The sequence below is a fragment of the Stegastes partitus genome, unplaced genomic scaffold, assembly GCF_000690725.1.
Source record: "Stegastes partitus isolate 25-593 unplaced genomic scaffold, Stegastes_partitus-1.0.2 Scaffold169, whole genome shotgun sequence".
Taxonomy (NCBI): Eukaryota; Metazoa; Chordata; class Actinopteri; family Pomacentridae; genus Stegastes; species Stegastes partitus.
Genome location: NW_007577900.1, coordinates 389181 through 409241, shown reverse-complemented (window position 1 = coordinate 409241; position 20061 = coordinate 389181). Strand labels below are relative to the sequence as shown.

Here is a 20061-nt window from a genome sequence, read left to right as displayed (position 1 = left end):
AATGCAGTGGCTGATTATTTAATGGCCATCCATTAAATTACTCTGAGACAGTCTGCTGAAAGGTAGACTACATTAAAACAAAAAGTGTGTGTGTGTGTTTGTTTGTGTGCAAGTAACTAGCATTACCATGCTGCATTAAGTCTATGTATAATGGATGAGCACAGTTTTGAACGGCACAAACCTAAATTGGTACAAATAAGGCTTTTGCAAAGTGTACAGTGCAGGAATCTGCCAGTGAAAGCATTAATCATAGCAACATTTTCTTTTTTTTTTTTTTACTGTTCTGTGTCTGAGAAGCTTAGTGTGTTCTTCCATTCGGCCTGTTAGTCCAGAGCAACCGAAGAAAAAACCTCCAAAACAGAGACAGACTCACCTCATAGTGAGCGGTGCGCTGGGACTCGGAGATGAGCTGGGCATTGCAGATGTTACAATAGCTCTCTGTGAACAAGCCTCCATCCACGACGCCCGCAGACTTCATCTTCATCTGAGACTACACAAACACACACACACATGCGCGCGCACACACACACACGCCCCAAACATATGCAAATAGGAATATGATTAAAATGCAGAACGGAATAAAATGTCAGTGAACCCTACAGTGTGTGTTAGAGGTGCATGGGAATGCAAATATCTTATCTCAATTTAGAGATAGTTTTCCTTCAGAATGACAGATTCATGATGACAGTTCAGCCCAAAATATGCTGATCCTCTCTGTCAGAACATCCTCTCATGGATGATTTTGGCTCCAGTCTTGGAAACAATGGCCCGAGGCTCTGGCTTGAGTTTCGACATTTTACTTTGCAATAAACTTTTTTTTAAAAATTTATTTATTTTTAAATCATTTAGAAACACGAAGCAGGAAGTTGAGACAAAACCAAAAAAAAAAAGTAAACCCTTAGATACAACTTTATTGATAATGCAATGAACAAGAAAACCTGAATTTTTCATTTTTTTTCGTTTCATTTTTAGAAATGCATCAAAACAAATAATAGTATAAAATAGTATAACCGTGTGTGCAGCAGGGGAGTAGGAGGACGTTCCTCCCTTGGCCTCAGAATTACAAGACACTTGGGTTTTCACTTTCTGGCCACCTTAAGAGATCAGATATTGTCAACCAGCTTTATCTGTTGCTGCTTTGCCCTGGAGGTTGGAAACTTGGAGTAGCAGCTGCAGAATTAAAAGTGCTTTCTGTTTTATTTTCTCATTGCAATTTAAAGCTAGACTGAAATCATGGCCATGGCACAAAAACAAGAAGAACAAAGAGGACTCTGAAAGAAGAAATTCTTGTTTTGCCTATTTTATTTTTATTTTTTTGTTACACCATAGTTTGTATACAGTCTTCAGTTTAACCTCCACTCTGAGGCTCCATTCATGATGTTCCAACAGTTTTTATGCACTTGGCTCCAGTCAGACAGCGTCACGGCCTGTTCTTTTAACTTCTTTTACACTCTTGCCACCTTCACAGGGTTCTGCTTCTTGACTCACACGTCTCAAACAGTTGAAATCACAACACTGTAGCAGCTGATTTTGTTGCTTTTATTTGGCAGATTAATTCTTGCGTTAAACAAAATAACAAAACATTTTCAAGTCTAATGCGAGGTCGAACATGAGGTCAAAGACTACCCAGTTCTTTCCTTCATGTTTGCTGAAGAAGCCGAGACTCGGTTTCATCCTTTCCTTCTATCACAACTGATTATCATCAGTTTAATCACAATAAATCCAAAAATAATGACTTACTATTATTAGACATCAGTTCATAAGGCTGAATCAGCTCAATAAGTTATCAAACTGAGAATATAATTGGCAATCAACACAAAAAAGTCGCTCTCCCCAGAATGAATTACAAAGTCTTTTAAACCTTCATCTGAAGATTGGAATTTTAAAATGCAATTTGTGAGCTAAGAAATACTTTGAGACCCAGCATTTCAGTGTTTCCATTGTGCGTGTCTGCAAGGTTAAGGTCAAATCAACCTTAGAATCATTTTAGAAAAGGTTACTCATATTCACTTCAGGGACGGTTTGCACTGTTGGACTGGGGCCTTTCTTTGTGGAGTCTGCATGTTTTCTGTGGTTTTCACTGTGTGCTCCAGCTTCCTCCCACAGTCCAAAGACATGCTGTTGATTTCAAATTATCTATATATGTGATTTCGTGCATGGTTGTCTGTCTCTTTGTCTTAACCCTGCCATGAACTGGTAACTGGTCAAAGGTATACTTTCCCTGTTGCCCAATCTCAGCTGGTGTAGATTCCAGCCCCCTGCAGCCCTCAATGGGATAAAGCAGTTACAGCTAACTGATGGACATTGCGTGGTAATTTACTGGGTGCTTTTGACATCTAAAGAGCTCTAAAAAAGTCTTGGTGCATGAATACAAATTAAATATGAACAGATTTAAAAGAAAATACACATATAACCGCTATTAATACCACTGAATCACCACAATATGCCACCTACTTTGCTTTACTGACCTCAGTTCCTCAGGGGTCAGCATCCTCCTCACTCTCTCTCTCTTTTTTTTTTTAATGAGCTAGTATTTCTGACTCATCTGAATATTCCGATATAATTTCACTAACAAGATGATTATATGGGACAAGAGCTGCATCTCTTTTGAGAAATTAAACACTGCCTTTTAAAGCACAGGCCCCAGCACGCCATTAATGTCCAAATGACTCCAAAGGGGGACTCATTTGTTTGCGCATCATTTGTGCACATTTGTGCAAACAAAATGAGCATTTTTGCCCCATTAATTCTCACGTTCCGAGCATTACACGTCAAATAAAAAAATAGCGATATGTACAAAAATAATGAAGCACACATGTTTCCTTGCACAAATGAGCACAAATGATGCACGAACAAATGAATCCTGTATTTAAAGTCGTTTGTACATAAATGTGAAGTGGACATAATAAGTGCTATTCTTGCATTTTTTATGTTTAAAATGGTCTGAGCACCAATTTTCATTCTCCGTGCACAAACAAACTGAAATTGTTCTATTCACATCCTGCACATGTTGTGCTGACCTCATGGAGATGTGTGGAGATGGAGATGTGCAATGTTTTCACAAGAGTTATTAGGTAATGTGAAAGACAGAGACGTCACAACAATACGGAATAGTTACGGTGTTAAATCACAACATAACAGGATTAACAGTGATCATTAAGCCTGGCTTGTGACAGTGGCTTTGCTGTGGACATTTGGACACACTGGAACCCAGTTCTAGTGTTCCTGTTTCTGTTGCCAAGGAAGTTATATTTGAACAAGCACTCACAAACATCTTTTGTTGGACTGTTAGCGGTACACTGTGCATGTACATTTGTTTGATATTATCCTCAGTGTGCTGCATGCTGTTTAGGAAGTGCTAATTGTGTTGGAACCAGGTGAAATTTCAACAGTGGCAGTGCACCCCTGCTGAATTCATATATGGGAAACACTCTTTACTTAAACTTGCAATAAGTTCTGAATGTTGGTAGGAAGTAATAATGCTGCAGAGTGAAGAGTACAGCCAAGAGGAACTTTGTTGAGGATTAGTCTCTGAAGTAAACTGTTAAAAAGGTCTCCAGCCACATTCCCTGGTGAGAAGCAGTGTCTTAAAACCTTGTCAGCTCTGGGAATACTCAGCCAGTAAAACCACAGAGACCTGAGCCACCCACTGGGAGCTGTGGCTCAGGGTTCTTAACAACCTGGCAGCAGTGTTTTCTTTTGCTTTTATACAGAGTACTGTAATAGAAAATGGTTTAATGATGTGCTCTGGGGTCTTGTGTTCAATTTTCTATTCTCTTCATTATGTGTGCCCTGTAGGTACCACTCTGACAGGGTTAGGGTGAGTAATGGGTCTGTAGGGAATGGGCCAGGAACATCAACCATTAAACTGGATGAGGTCTTTTTTGCCAAGGAAGCAGCAGGACGGAGGGCTTGTAGGGGCAAAGTGCTTCATAGCCCAAGAAACGCTGCTGCAGAGGTCAGCTTCAGTAGCTTTGAAAGACTAGGACCTTTTGTACAGCACGGTGTCCTGAGAATCACAACATTTGTGATGAGAGCAGGCAGAATCTACTCCAGGTGTCAGCGGGGAAAAGACGTAGCGACAGAAATTTGTATTCTTTATCTCAGCTCTAGTAATTACATTTAGCCAATGCATTTGCTCAACTCCTCCGTGCACACACATGTTCAGCACACACACATCAACACAGTGCTGGTAATTATCTCTGTCTGTTCATCTTGTCTGTTAAGTGCACCCTGAACCTACGAGTCCATTATCTAATTGAACCTACAGTCCACGCTGTATACTTTAAAATTAAAAGGCAATGCATTTGATTTAGAGCAACAGATTTCACTATCACCTTTGCCTTCGCTCAGCTACTTATACATGCCTGTGCGCTGCAATATTCATTCTGAAATGCCTCAGATGACAAGCTGCAAACCTGTTTTGTCTCGAGGCCTCGGTGCATTATTACCTCCATTATGTGAGGTGTCCTATGAGGCACGATGGAACAGATATTTTCCAAACTGACACGTTAGATTTGCTGCAGAATTTGCAACCTTCCTGAATCTTGTGGCAAGAAAAGACCTTGCACTGTCTGTCTGGATATCAGCGAGGCAGACGTGAGTCTATCTTTTAATCTTTGGGCTAATTATAAGTGTTTGTGACTGCAGAAATATCCCTATCTCTCTAATATCTCTATTACATGCAAGATGGGGGATGTGGACTAATTAATAGAGGCAATCTGTTGGTGAGATTAATGGAATGGCGGGCCCAATGAAGCGAAAAGATGAAGCGACAGATAGTGGGAAACATAATGAAAGAAGGAAGGCAAAAAGAAGGTATGCAGGGAGTAGGAAGGTTTAATGGGGGCACCACGCATTTAATTTGTTGCAACTTAAGTATCAATTTTGAAAATACCCTGAATCACAAACAGGTGGGTATTGTATACAGTGTGTGTTATATTTAGTATCAGTGGAGACTTAAACTTCAGTTCATCTTTTCATTCCTTGTTGGCAGTAATTTGCATCTTATTTTTCGCTCAGATGCACATGGAGGTCATTGAAAACGATGTAATCATTTATGACAGAGGTGTGCAACAAGTAAAGAGAGTTTATATATAGATGATACGTGGGAGTGGACGCTAATGTCAGCCGTCACAAAGAAGGTTCTGAACAACTGTTTTCTTCATCAGCTTCATACTATGGGTATTATGTGAACACAGAGTTTTCTGCCAGTCTTGGAACAGTTTAGTAAGAGACTCTTAAGTCAGGGAATTGACCATTTGTACCAAAGATTATAAAGATTTGGAGGAAATCTGTATAATCGTTGCTCTGCTCTTTGTGGGAACACTCAGTGCACAACTTTGCGTGTTGTCAGATTAGCAGACAAATTGATCCGCCAACCTTGGGATTAGTGGATGATCCACCGAGCCACAGCCGCCCCGTGTCCGTCAACATGCTGACTTTCTGACACTCAGAAGTCATGACTTATTTACTCCACGATTACACAAGCACTGCATCAGACAACACCAATTCTTAAACTTCACCTTCATTTTGATCTCAACTACACACCTGTAAAGTTTTGTGTCCCAGTTGTGTTGGCAAAATCTGCCCACAGACAGACAGACAGACGGACAGACACCTGCTAAAGTACTCAAGTTGCCTTTGTGTTTATTCCCACCACAGTAGGTGTCTCTTTAGAACCACGTTTCACCGCGATAACACACACAGACAGACAAACACTCAAGTTGAAAAGAAAAAAGTTTTTCAAATAACAGAGCAAACTGTGCACATAGTTTAAAGGAATATGACAACTGACATTCTGTGATTCTGCAGGGAGAACTAATCAGCTTTAATGAATGCACATCAACCAGCCACAGCATTAAAACTAATAATGCGTTGGTCCCCTTTGTGCCGTCAAACCAGCTCTGACCCATCAGGGAACAAACATGGGACTCTGTGTGTCTTGTAGAATCTGGCACTGAAACATTGTCAGCAGATCCTTTGGGTCTTGTCGGTTGCAGGATGGGACCTTCTTGGATTGGGATTGTACTTTGGAGGCCGTCGGGGAGCCTTGCAACCACGGGGGAAGTGTGCCTTGTCTGCAAAAATTTTTGTGTGGGTGGTACATGTCAAAGTAAAATCAACATGAATTCTAAGACCCAAGGTGTCCCAGCAGAACGCTGCATCTCAAGGAGACGATCAACGTTGTTCATTGGTTTTAATGTCGTGACTGATCGGTGTACATAATTATTAAATATCAATAATTCAGCAAAAAAACATGGCACATCAGGAGAGGCTGCTAATGAGCCGGTTATGAAGCATGTATGAAGCAGCTAATGCCAATAAGCCAAATCAAGCTCACCACGAGTGCTATTTCTGAATCAGTGCTGTTATTTATTTTTGGCAGTTTCACACGAGACCCTTGAATTTTTGCTGTTCTGTCTGTGCTTTTTTCACAGGTTCAGTATAAGAGGTGCTCAGTTGGAAAAAGGAACGTTCACCTACTTCTGGTCACTGGTCTAATGACAGCTGGTAAGTCATCTGCTTATCAAATTAAATCACACCCAAATGATGCTGATGAGGCAGATTAGTACAGTTTTTAAGCATTATAAAGAATACTTAAGGTTGTTTGTCTTTTAACTATGGTTATTTCTTATCAAATTGTGTTATTTGACGTTACAAATAATGCTTAGGGTGCTTCTAAGATCAAGTTCTCAGGACATTTAAGAATACAAGAAGTATATGGATGCAGTCAAACGGATACAGATATACTGACTTCCATAATGTGTGCCAAGACGAGGACCTGATTTAAGAGAGGCAAACAAAACCTGTGGATAAGGCATAGATTGTAATCCAAATCTGGAAAAGAAAGGTCAAACAGGACGACATGCAGGAGAAACACCAGGCCCAGGCAAACCCAGTAAAACAATCTGGCAGCGTTGTGGATGTGAATTTGGAACTGGGTGCAGGTGAAGTAGGTGTGGCAGGCAGGTGACATGGGACCAGAAGGAGCACATCTGGCGGGTGGATGGGGTGAAACAAAAAACCAGAGCGAAAATGCGGCAAAATTTGCAAGAGAGGTGACTATTTCTATAAATATATGTAAGTGAAAATGTCTAACAGTTAACGTAAGGAAAGAGATGAATTTTATACAGAAGCAGCAGCTCAGATTAAAAATGAAAAAGCCCTAAACTCAATTAGACACAGGAATGCAGAAACCAGACGAGTGTTAGCGAGCACATGAAAGCCTCAGGCATCTGAAGACAGAATGAACCTAAAGGGGATTCTCTTTTAAGACCACATCAAGTATTTAACATCGATGTGAACCCCGAGCCCTCCCTGAAATCTCAGCCGCTGGCCCGCCATTCATTAAATAGCTGGCATTGAATTGGATGTGCCTTTTTGTTCCTTCCTAATAAATGCAACCACTGAGGCTGTTTTCTGTCGTCCGGGCTTAGAATATTAATTAGGCCGTAATATTACTTGCAACTAGATAGTGTTGTACTAAATGAGAGCCCTATTGTATTGACAGATATATGATGTTTTACCCGCGTGGGGAGCTTCAGAGACACCGCTCCTATTAGAAATGCATTCTTAGCTCTTTTACAGCCTGACAACACGGCTTTATGGGTAAAGAGTGGACTAAGGATGAACTTATGAAAGACAGAAAGCAGTAGTGGAAAATGTGCCAAGCATCATAGAGGGCAAGAGAGAGAGTGAGAGATAAAAAACAGAGAACAGCAGGTGGTTGGGGCTTCATTTGACATCCTTCCTTCCTTTCCTTTTTTCCCTCAGTTTATACATTGGCTGCTCTGAACCGGACTGTCTGTTCCCCTCTTTCACTTTCTCTGCTCACATTTTATACAATATCCATCTCATTTGAAATAAAGCACTGCTCTGATTTAGCTGTCAAATTATGCATGCGGAGGATGAAATATTGACATCAGCCTGTGAGCCAATGACCTGGCTAATGAGTCACTAGTAGGAATAACAAGAGAAGGGGTAGCGGGGTTAATAATATGGAACCCTATATCGCAAAGGCACTCTGCTGTGTCACTTTGATGTTTCACATTACATTTTTTTTTCCCCCCTATTTCGCTCCTGGTAATGTAATCTTTCCGAACACTGTCTTCTCCTTCGTCTGCCCCACCACCACCACCACACTCCCTCCCAGATTCATAACCCTCCCCTTTGTACAGTAGCAATCAAAGGTACTAGACTGAGGGAATAAAGTCTTCAAAGGAGCCGCAGCCCGAGTCTGAATCCAAATCCACATTCATTCTGTTTGCACTGCAGGAGCTTGCTTTGTACTGTTCTTGCTAAATACTGCAAACTGCATACATACACAACCTCAAATACAGCCGGGGTGCAAACACACAAGTCTTGCTGTGGAATATAAAACAAGGAGATAAAAGCTAAAGATCTGAAACAGGCGGCACAAATATGCCACCAGGGTCCCTGTCTGCTCCTCGCTGGTCATTTAAACATAGTTTAAGTCTCATAGTTATCGTCAGCGTGTGTTTTTCTGTCTCTCTCTGCCTTTACTCACTGTTTGTTGTGCAACAAATTCTACCTGAACCTTATTCTCCTGTTTGAGTTCGAGCATCTTGACGCTGATAGTCGGTCACACTTTGCTTGCCATCTCTCTGCCTCTCTTTCCTCATCTCTTTTACCTTCTTTCTTTCCCAGTAGTGGAAATGTGGCCTTTAGGGCAGGGATTATTCATGAGGGATGGTGTAGGCTAGACTTATCTACTCTTGGGAGAGAAGAACAGATAAGCTACTGTATTATGCACCTTATGCTGGAATGAACTGCAATGCAACTTGAAGTTACAGATACTTATTCCTCTAAGGATTGCATACTATTTTTTATTTAAATAATATTTGAAAGATACATGAGATGTGTATGTTTTTTCTCAGCTCTTCCTTGCCAAAGAAATTATCGTCTTGATGAGAAAGAGGCCTCGTCAACTGTTTATTTTATTATTCCCAATGATACTAGATTTCGATGCTGAACATTTGATGCAGACTTGAATGTGTCTGTTGCAAAAAAGGCTTCAAAAATTACAGAGGAACATCTTTTTAGTTATGCTAGCGATGTCTAGTTGGTCAGATGGTTCACCATTTTGACCCAGACTGAAAGATTTCAATAGTTGTAGAATTTTGTTGAGACACTTATTGTTTAAACAAGATGAACTGTAATAATTTTGGTGATCATATGATATTTTCTTTCATGCCTCATGTATTTTTATTTTTATTTTTTTAGAAAATTCACAGCAAAACAGAGATGGATAGTTGTATCTCCTTAAGGAAGAACTGTAATAACTTTGTTGATCCCATGATTTTAAATTTACATAGTTTACACTGTCTCATCGACTTGATACCAACAGATATTCACGGTTGACTCTTGCGATCCCCTGACACTATCCTGAGGTACAAATGTACACCTTTGAGTGAAATGTATCATTCGTGTTCCTCTACGGATGAATAGTAATAACCCTGCTTATCATCTAGTGCCATTATCGGGCAAAAAAAAAAAAACCCTATCTGTCCTATTACACAAGGTACACTTTGGCTGATATTACCATCAAGTGTACCTTTTGTGCAAATGGTGAACATGGCAGCTTGTTAGAAATGTCAATGTGAGCGTGTTAGCATTCAGCATAATATGCCACGTTGCAGGATGTGTTCAGGTACAGTATTAAGCTATAACTCATCCATGCTTTGAAAAACGAACACACAGTCGCAGTTACAAGTGCAAAATGCAGGAAAATAGGCTTGAAGTGTAAAAATACTCTTAATGTGGCGTTGTGCTGCCACAGTAGACAGCTTAACTGATTAAAATAGGAGCATATCTGTTCTGTCAGAGGCGCGTGAGATGGACTACTTTCTGTGTAGATACAGTTTTATTAGTTTTGTTATCTCGCGATTTGTGTTTCAGTGATGCGCAACCAATGGCAGTGACAAATGGAGTGACTGATTGCTTGAATGATTTACTGAGATTTACTGAGATACTGAGTGGAGGTTTAACACCTATGCTAAAAAGAAAAAAGAAAAAAAAAGGAAAATCTGAGGGAAACTTTAATACCACTTCTTCTGTTCAGGTAAGGGATATTACAGTGAAATAGCAAAACAATGAGATAAAAATAACATTAGATTTCTTGTTTGTTTGTTTTTCCTCATTGAGTTTCTACAGCTCAAAATGAGCGGTCACTTGTCCATCTCATGGAGCAGAAACACTTTCTTGCTGTTAAATGTATCAATCCACAATGATTTCAAGACAGATGTCATCTGATCACTTAGTGAAACGTGGTTTGTTAACTTATTATGTTATGAACTTTCAATAGAATTGGCAATGATCGATCAGGCATTGGCGCTCAGGTTTGACTTTCAGTCCAAAAAATCGATAAAATCTGTGCAACCATAAATAAAAAACATTGTTCTCTTCTCACTCTACTTAACAATGGCAAAAACTGTTTCCAGTATATGCGGTATACAACAGAGGTGAGTACATCCCTGTGCAATATAACTTCAATGTCAAATGATTAAAATTGTATCACCTCTCAGTAATTGCATTTCTCAAAGTTGACAAGTCGAGCATTTCCTCTTATGAACTCCCAAAAACAAATAGTTTCGACAGACTATATTAAAAACACGGCCCCATAGTAGAAACCCAATGCAACAAAAGCAAATACACTTGTGTCACTGACACACAAGTTTTGAAGGCACTGAAACAAAATTGAGGACACCTGTGATTTCCAGCACAGAACTTGCTCAGTTTTTAGACCTACGGGCTTTTTCTACCTGTATGTCTGCATCATGACTACATGGAATTGCCAGAGTAACTGAAAAAGTCTGATTGTGAGACTTCACAATGAAGGAAAAAGATACAGGAAGATTGATGACCAGTTAAAAATCGGTGGAAACAACTTTGCAACTGCAATCAGGAGGTATGGAACAAACCATAATACCACCAATCAGAGCTGCACTGGTCGTCCTCCTAAAATGATGCCACTGACAATGTGCTACTTGCACAATCTTGGTCTTAAACACAGTCAGGCAATTGTTCCAGTCTTGGCACAGGGGTTATCAAAGGAGATAAGAGTTTCTTTGACAGCTCAGACAGCAGGAAGGACAACAACCTCTATGGATAGTGTTCAAGAAAAACACCCTTGGTAGCACGGAATTGCAAGATTAAGCTTTTCTAAAGTACATGAATGAAGTCTAATAAATGTTGGCAGCACATTCTTTGGTCAGATAAGATGAAGATAAAATTGTTCAGATGGGGTCCAGCAAGTTTACCGTGAACCTGTTAAGGACGACTACAGTGAGTGTTGTCGTCCCAGCAGTGGAGCACTGAGGTGGGAGTGTGATGACAACAGGCTGCATGTGTGCTAAAGTTGTTGGGGAAATGACATTTATAAATGGCACCACGGATGACTTTGAATACACCAAAATGCTGGCTGAAAAGATAACTCACAGTCGGCAGAGGCTTGGCAAAAGAGAAATATTCCAGCATGATAACCATCCAAAGTGCACTGCCAGAATCTCTCAAGTTTCTAAAGAAGAACAAAGTGAAAACTATGACCTGGTCAAGTATGTTCCCTTGACTGCAATCCAACAGAGCTGTATAGCAAATCTAAACTGTTAATTTTTAGTTTGACATACGAGTAAATATCCTACTGCTCAACTTAGAACTAACGTAATTGCTGTAACGTGATACGAGCTTGAATCATTTGACATTTAAGTGATACTGCATTCACTTCTCTTGTACACTGTGTATGCTGTCAGTCAGCCTGGTGAAGACTGGCTGCTTTCCTCTCAGCTCTTCTGTGCTGCTGACAGACAGAAAGCCAGTTCTGAGGACAGAGACGCCAAACGGAGGTCACAGTCGGTGTGGATTGAACAGATCAAACACTTCGGCAGCGCTTATGTGCCGCTCATGTCTCGCTTTTAACGTGGATTTGCAGTTCGCCCGAGCCAGTTTGTAAGGCGAGGTATCGATTCGTGACCTCCATTCATCTCATTTATTTAGATTTTATAACCTATCTGCCTTTATAAGACCATTTTATGCATGAGGGTCTGAAAGTTTTATTTCTGAAAATCTCTCTCTGTGGACCATTAGATGTTAATGGTATTAATAGCAGATCTAGCGCTCTAGGCCACAATATGGACTCATTAGAGGGTGAAAGAAGACTATTATCCCAGGCAAAGTTAGGTTTTCCTGGTTTAACTGAGCACATCTCCGCCTCAGTGTGTCTTTCTGAGTGTGTGTGTGTTGAGCAACAGACTCTTAGGCAAACTGAGTTAATGGTGGGAGACAAAAAGCCGGCCTGAAGTTTGAATGGGGGCTGTTATGTTACTGTAACATATGGGAAATGCTATGCTGCATGGCAATAAAACTGTTGGGGTCTATCTGTTCCATTAGCAACTAATTGCACAGTTTTTCTACGTTGGCACATTTGGCCCAGATGTTCTTCTCCAGCTTTGTGTGACTTTCCCGACAGTGTTTTCATCTTCATGTCTTCCCTCTGAAAGCGTTTACAGACTAAACTGAGTCTCCGGGTTTTGCACCAAGATTCACTCAGATACTGCAGTGACATCAAAGCATAGTCTGAAGATCGAGCAAGAGCGAGAAAGCAGTGGGATCAATAAAAAGAGGGACTTAAACATGGTATTGCACTCGGCACGAAACAACACACTTCAAGGATTGTGTCTGTTGGCAGCAAATGGCTGCCTCAGTATGCAGCATTAAACACAGCTATACACAGCTATAGACCTGCTTTTTAGTGGCTGTGAGTGAAAGTGAGATCAGAGCACCGCGGAATAATATTATAATTCAATATTTCAATAATGTATTTCCCCAAACCCAAACAAAAACTCAAACATGAAAAACATTATACTGCATTTCCAAGTATAGTATGTATTATACAAGCAGATTAGAGCGCAACTGCACAAGGAGCGAAGAGATTTCCCACGAGGCAGCATTCACCTCAGCACAAAAGACATAAGTTGGAGTGAGACTTGCAAATACTACATTCATAAAGATGCCGGAATGACAAATAAAAAGCGTAAAAGAAATCAGGCATAAAATTGCAATGAGTGGAACAACTGAAGTGACACAAGCCAAATAATGCTTTGTAATAACTTTCCTCCCCCCACATCTCTCAATCCTCCCTTATTCTCTTTGTCTCCATTATTGAATTGACATGACTGCAAACAGCTAATTAGCAATATGACATTTTCTCTCTCACTAATTAGTAAAATAAGCTCCTTGTTCTCTGGCACAAAAGGCTCAGCCAATACGAATATCACACGGCGTAATTCAATTGAATACCCGCCCTCCCCACTTACTGCAAGTCTGCTAGCTTGACAATGGAGCAGGTGTATTAATAGTTACAGTACAATACAGCTGAGAGTTGATCATGTATTTTGGTCCTGAGGGGACATGTGCGCAAATATCATGGTAGGATCAGCTGTCAATCTGAGGGCTTCTGCTTTGTATGCGTGTGTGTTTAAGTGTCTGTCAAGTGTCTGAGTAAATGTGAGTTGCCTGCAGGGATGCTTGTACAAAAGCAGAGGTGATACACTTATTAAGACTCCTTTTTATACGAGGTGTACGTTACTGCAAGTCAGTGATTGGAATATTTCTTGTACTGAAGCTTACAAAAACACACTTAACCGCTGCTGTATGAATGACAGCTGTATCACCTACTGCAGGGGTGGGCAATCCTGGTCCTCGAGGGCCACAATCCTGCATGTTTTAGATGTTTCCTTCTTCCAACACACCTGATTCAAATGATCAGCTCATCATCAAGCTCTGCAGAAGCCTGATAACGATCCTCGAGGACCAGGATTGCCCACCCCTGACCTACTGTGTTGGGATAATTACAAAAAGACCGGCTAGCATTGTTGTTGGGCGACTATGGTAGCGGCGAAGGACATTTCTGGTTACTTCCAGGTTGGGCTGGCTGAATGTTTTGTTGAGATTGCCATCGTGACGGCTGATTGTGTTTAACATTGCAGTTTTTTGTTTGCTCGGTTTGCAGGTAGCTTTGCTTTCTAAAGGCCACCTCATGCTTTCCAAGTCTGTGTTTACACAAGGGTCTGCAAGAGTCTGGGTGACAAGTTCATCATCTGCCCAAGTCCTGGATGTCCTCTGTAGCAGTTGAAAATGTGTGCAAGGAAAGCCAAATAAAAGCTTGTGTTGAGGTGAGGTGGTGTGAGGAGGTTTTCAGTTATCCACACCTTTATAATTCATCTTTATAGCTGTGGTTGAAGTAGTCGCTGCTGGACTTTGCAGGTGCTTCGATTTGTACACGCTTTCCGTCGACGGCACCCAAAACCCAGTTGGAAAGTTAAACCCTCCAGACATTGCTTGCTGCGCTACGTCCGCCCACTTTGCTTGGAAGGCAACGAACTCTGGCAGCAGTATATGTCATAGCACTTGGCACACCTCAGGAATAATCACTGACATGATGCTATACAGCTCAGTCGGTAACCAGCTGCTATATACTGCAAAAAGCAAGAAGTCACAGCCAGCCTTTCAGAAACACCCACAGGAGTCCTGTGTGTTTTTCTACTCCATACGAGGGGCAATGCAATGCATCCACATAGGAGAAAGATGTACAACTATTTGTAGTGAAGAAGGAAACCATGTCCGCTGTCCATCTGCAAAAGTCTGCAGTCAATGGATGTGGAAACTTTGAACTGACCTTAGGACCATGTGAATTTTATTACACTGAAAAGATTGATTTTTGGCTTTTGAGTTCAACTCTTACAGCTTGCTCGGCCCTTGAGATTTTGTTAGAAAACTGTGTTTCCATGAACTTGAGCTACAAGAACAGGGAAACAATCGATGGCATTGATTATGGTACTTAACAGTCAACTCATCAAACAAGAAAATAAAGAACGCTGAAAAGAAAAGCAGTTAAAACTTTTAGCTGTTTTTTGAGAAATCTGAAGGTAATGAGCTACCAGGAAAAAGAAATCACCTGAAAATGAAACAAACTCAAAACAAAAGAGTCAATAGCATTTAAAAAACAGTCTACACACCACACTGCCCAGAACCAACACCGACTCACTGTTTCAGTTGCATTGTTTTTGTGTCCTTTGTCATATGATTCACAGACTACAACACGTTTTCTAAATGAGTATTAGATGGAAGAGTTAACTAAAGCATTTGTTTCCTTTCACTTTGAGAAAATATGAATATAAAGCAAGAGAGGCCAAAAGCCTTTACACATAAAACAACACAAATCCAGTGATTGTAAGGCATATTTATATATTCTCCATCTACAAATATAGCACGCATGTGTATCAACGTCATGCTGCACTGTGTTCATGTTCTGTGTAAATGAGAACCAAACACACATCCACACAAAGGAATGTGCTATTGATATGTATGAGCTTAGGCTGCACGCTGTGATAGTGCATCACAGAAACACCCACAAACACACAATGGCATGAACTAAATAGGGCATGACCTTGCAGTACCTAGCCTACATACACCGCCTGAATAAAGTCTCTGTGCTGCTTTAAATTGCATACAGTCCTCGCTGTGTGTGTTTTCGCGAATGTCTTGAAGTTTGAGAAAGCGAATAACTTATTTAGACAAACACAGAGAGAAAGAATGAATTCTACATCTGATAGGCACATTTTTCTTTCCTCATTCACTAATGCACCCCCCTCTCCTTCCTTTTATTCCCTCCCTATCTGGCAGCGGGCCATTTTCCGAACATGGTGATGGAGCAAAAGAAAATTGATTTCTAAAGAGCTCTGTCTGCTATGCCCGGATATGAAATATGCAGCCAGTTATTAGTCTAACACTGATATTAACATAACACGACAACCGTGTCAAGATATATATTAAAGATGTCTCTCTTGTTTCCTCAGAGAGATACTTGAAATAGGCTAAAAGTGATAATCTGACACTTGTTCAAAGCATAACAAATCATTATCAATATTGCACAATTGAGATGATATCTGCTTTGTTTGAGAGGAAGGGAAAAAAAAAGCTCTTTGGAAAAAGGCTGGCAATGCACTGATGCTGCTATGAGACAAATTCAATATCTTGATGGTGCAGGCGGACGCAGCGGTTGGTTTCCATATTAGTTATTATGCAGCTATTAATGAAGGTACACAATGAAAGGTCAAATGGCCCACACACTGATGTAAACGGTCGCACGCATTAACACAGATGCAGATGCGCCCGTGCGAAGATATAGCATGCAGTCAGCAGAAAGGTCACGGCATACGACGTGTGAGAAAAAAGATATTTGAAGAAGATATGCTGCCTGTTGCTATGGAGCACTCCTAGTGGGAAAGATACACACACACACACCTACACATGATGCTCTATCAATCCTAAAGAAACTAGAACAACCGCACGCCCGTGAACACAAACACACACAGAGAAGCGTGCACACATACGCACTTGCTCAATCAATCCCTGTCCTATTAAGGAAAGCGAGGAAGCTGCAGCCACTTTTCAAGAGCGTCACGGCTTCACAGTTATTGCTCTCCGACTCTTCTTGCGTGTGTGACTCAGTGTTTGTGCCTTCCTCTCTCTGTATGCATATGTTTTATCTTTATGTATATAAGGAAAGCGGGCACTTTTCAAGTACAACACTGCTTCCGCGTTTGTTCCTTTAGGACTGAGTAAATTATGCCAGTCGGTTAATCAGATTCTCTCCCCAGAGACACAGAGACAGAAACAGGGAGAATGAAATAGGCTACTGTACTTTCAGATGGCTCAGAGCTGGGGGGAAAAAGCTACACTGCATATGTCTGACATTATGCAGATGCAAATTTGCAAATTAGCTTTATTTTGGGGGTTGATGTTTCCCTCTTAAATCATCCGTTAGGGTTTGAACTCTGAAGTTACCTACAGAGAATTTGAGAAATAAAAGGGGTTGCAATTATATTTACATCAATGAGATTACTTTTACTGTGCTATCATGTAGTGAATGAAACTTAAAGGAAACAGCAGAGTTGAAACTAATAGTCAAACTAGACATGTTCTTGGGAAGTGGTTCATTTTTAAAACATCCCAAATGTGATTTTCTACTTTTCATGGTCTTATATTTCATTAAAATGTTGCTTGGCAATGCATTTTCAGTATATTATCCAGTCATAGTTTAAACTCTAGTTTAGAGGCGTTTTTTAATGAGCTCAGGGATCATTACATGTCCATTTTTCACAAATTTCACCAAGAAAATAATTGCTAGCTGTTGCTCTTTCCGTAGCCCTCGGCCACCCCTTCGGCCTGCCTGCTGCAGTGACCTGAAGTACAGTAAAAGTCAGCGCAGGCAGAATCGATCACAACACAACAGTGAAGATCACTTGCGTTGACTTGTGATCAATAGCTGTATGTAAACAGAGCAGAAGCCTCAGCGCTGCTCAGACGGTTGGGCTGCAGGTGGAATAATAGAGCCAGTGCAACTCAGTGGAAACACAAAGGCACAGAGAGCAGCAAGGGTAGCCTGAGGAGGAGGAGGAAGATGTCCTTTTCTGAGAATTGAAATGATGGCTGCATGTGATGACGTTAATGAATTCAATTGTCTGAATTTGTGACACTTCATTTCCAGTGTGTCTGACTGAGTGATATTTGGAAATAGCCTGTACTGTATGTGTCTGTCCTGTTGACAGGCTGCTGAGTGCTTTCAAAAGAACATAAGCTGGTATCATCCTGCCACAGACGCCCAGCGCGAGGCTGGCTGGACATTCCTCCCAAAGTGACAGATACTTGCAATGAGAGAAGGCTTTGAGAGAGTTGGATGTATCCAGACGAATCCATATTATATCTGACACGTGTCTCATTTCATATCCCTCAGAAAGTCATTATTGTAGGTGGGGCAGAGCTTTGACTTGCAACGTTGTGAGAAGGAAAAACCTTACTTCTATTTTAAGATAAACCTAGTCGCCAAGTGTCTCTAAATTCACGGAGAAGTGAAGTAGAGCTAGAATGTTTAGTAAATTATTTTAATAATTCATTGCCAGAAAATGAGTCTGCAGCTATTTTGATAATCCATTAATCATGTAAGTCATTTATCCAGCATTAGGCTCATCCATTCTCCGGCTTCACCTTTGTCAGTGTGGGGTTTAGCTGCTTTTTCCTGTCTTTGTCTCTCTGTAAACTAAGTATCTTTGTGATTTACACTCCTGGTCTGACAACACATTAGAGGACTTCACATTGGACTCTGGCATCCTCTGATGGACACTTTACACAGTTTGAAACTTTGAATGGAGAAAACAATCCAAATGAACTGCCCTAAATTACATTAATTCACATTAATTCAACTCCCTGAGACAGCCCAGGCACCTTGGGCAAATCAGTAATTAATTGAAAGTGCTGCTTTTTGGAAATCATTCTATAAAACCTCCACAAAAAAGGATAATATACGCATTATATTGGAACTATAATACCATGCACCAATGGATGCTGCACATTAGGAAATATACTCAAGTGCTACCACTGAGATTTGACAGAAACTTTGCAGAGGTTACTACAAACTGTTTCTGACTGTCCCAGCAGGAAATCCACAGAAAATCTCGAGTGATTTAGAAAACTTTCCATGTTCTGCTCGAAACAGATGATCCAAAAGTCGAACAAGAAAGTTAAAAAATCTGCTCAATAAATTGTGATTTTAACGAACTCCATTGTCAATATTCCCCCATCAGTCCATCACTCACCTTGCGCAGAGGCACTGGCTCCTCTCCGCGAAACCGACAACCATCCGCCAACTGCCTGTCTCAAATCCTTCAGCGCACCTGTGCGTAAAATCCGTCCAAACTTAACGGGAGTCAGCGCGGCACGGTGCGGATAATTTTTTTCTTTAATTTTCTAAATTGCGTCGTCCTCCTCCAAGTAAGAAAGAGAGAAAAAAGAAAGAAAGAAAGAAAAAAAACTGTCGTGATGCTCGTGTCCTCTAGCGACTCCCCTCCAGTCCGTAGTATCGCGGAGAAAACAAGCCACGGAGCTCTGTTGATATCATCCACTACTACTCCGACCGAAAGGCACCGCGGAGGGGAAAACACAACATCTGAAAAACCAAAGTCAGCTACCCCCCCTGCGTGAGGGAGGGTTTGGGGAGGGGGAGAGAGGAGAGGTGAGGAGGGGAGGGGGGGAGGAGGAGGAAGAGAAGAAGAAAGTGTGGAGCAGCCTTCACCGGGATGAATGAGAGACAGACAGAACGCGCTCTTGGCTCACACAGCGCGTGTGATAGTGAACACTGAATGCTCGATTTGTAGAGCGAGTGAGTGAGTGTGGGAGCACTGGTCGAGTGAGTTGGTCTCCGCACTGTGCACCCACATGAATATTATCCATCTTACATAAAAAAAAATGAAGAGAAAAGGCGCCCAGATTCCCTGTCATCTAATTATTCTAATATTGATGCAGTGTTTTCACGCCTGAATGCTCCCCTAATTAATGCTCTGCTGTCCCACAGTCACCTGGTCGCACTCAATTACACTTTATAACCATCTATAATTTCATTATCAGGTTATATTGTTGCTGTCCAGATGGGAAGTTGTGTGTCACTTAGGGTTCCATACAGATTAACGCTGATGTTTCTGCTTCATAGAATCACCAACATTTCTCCAATCTTTGTTGTTTTTCTGTAACAGACTGAAACGTTTGACCTCTTCAGACGCCCCAAAATTATGTGACAGAAACAGACTAGATGAAAATATCACTATAGTGCTCACAGCCCACAGAAGGAATAAGATGGAGCATCAGCGATGAGCTTTTAAAACATAGGTTACAGACTTGACCTTTGTGAACAGGATCTTTTCTCAGTCACGGAAGATGTAGTGAGTTTCTGCGCCGTTATCCCCAGTGGAATGTACTTGAACCTTTTCTGAAAATAGCACATTCCTCACTTTTACTACCTTGGGTCAAAGTGTGTCCAACAAGTTAAATTCAGTCAAAGATGTGTTATTAAGAAGACTTCCTCTGGTGGAAATCAAATTTGACATGTCTGTGTGGCACTTTTTAACGTGCTGGAGAGCGTATCATGAGTGAAAGAGGCAGTCAATGCCACGGCTGAGCATTTTGAAACTGCAGTGTGCCGCTGACCGT

At 41.0% G+C, this 20061-nt stretch overlaps 1 protein-coding gene across 1 annotated transcript in view; it reads right to left on the bottom strand.

Moving 5' to 3' along the window:
* LOC103355833 (zinc finger matrin-type protein 4) overlaps positions 1 to 18768 on the bottom strand; it is a 58142-nt gene extending 39374 nt beyond the window's left edge. The window contains 2 exon segments of the mRNA XM_074465719.1: positions 374 to 490; positions 18675 to 18768. Of these exon segments, the coding sequence (XP_074321820.1) occupies positions 374 to 484 (111 nt within the window). The 5' untranslated portion in view covers positions 485 to 490; positions 18675 to 18768.
* Between the last annotated feature and the right edge of the window lie 1293 nt (positions 18769 to 20061).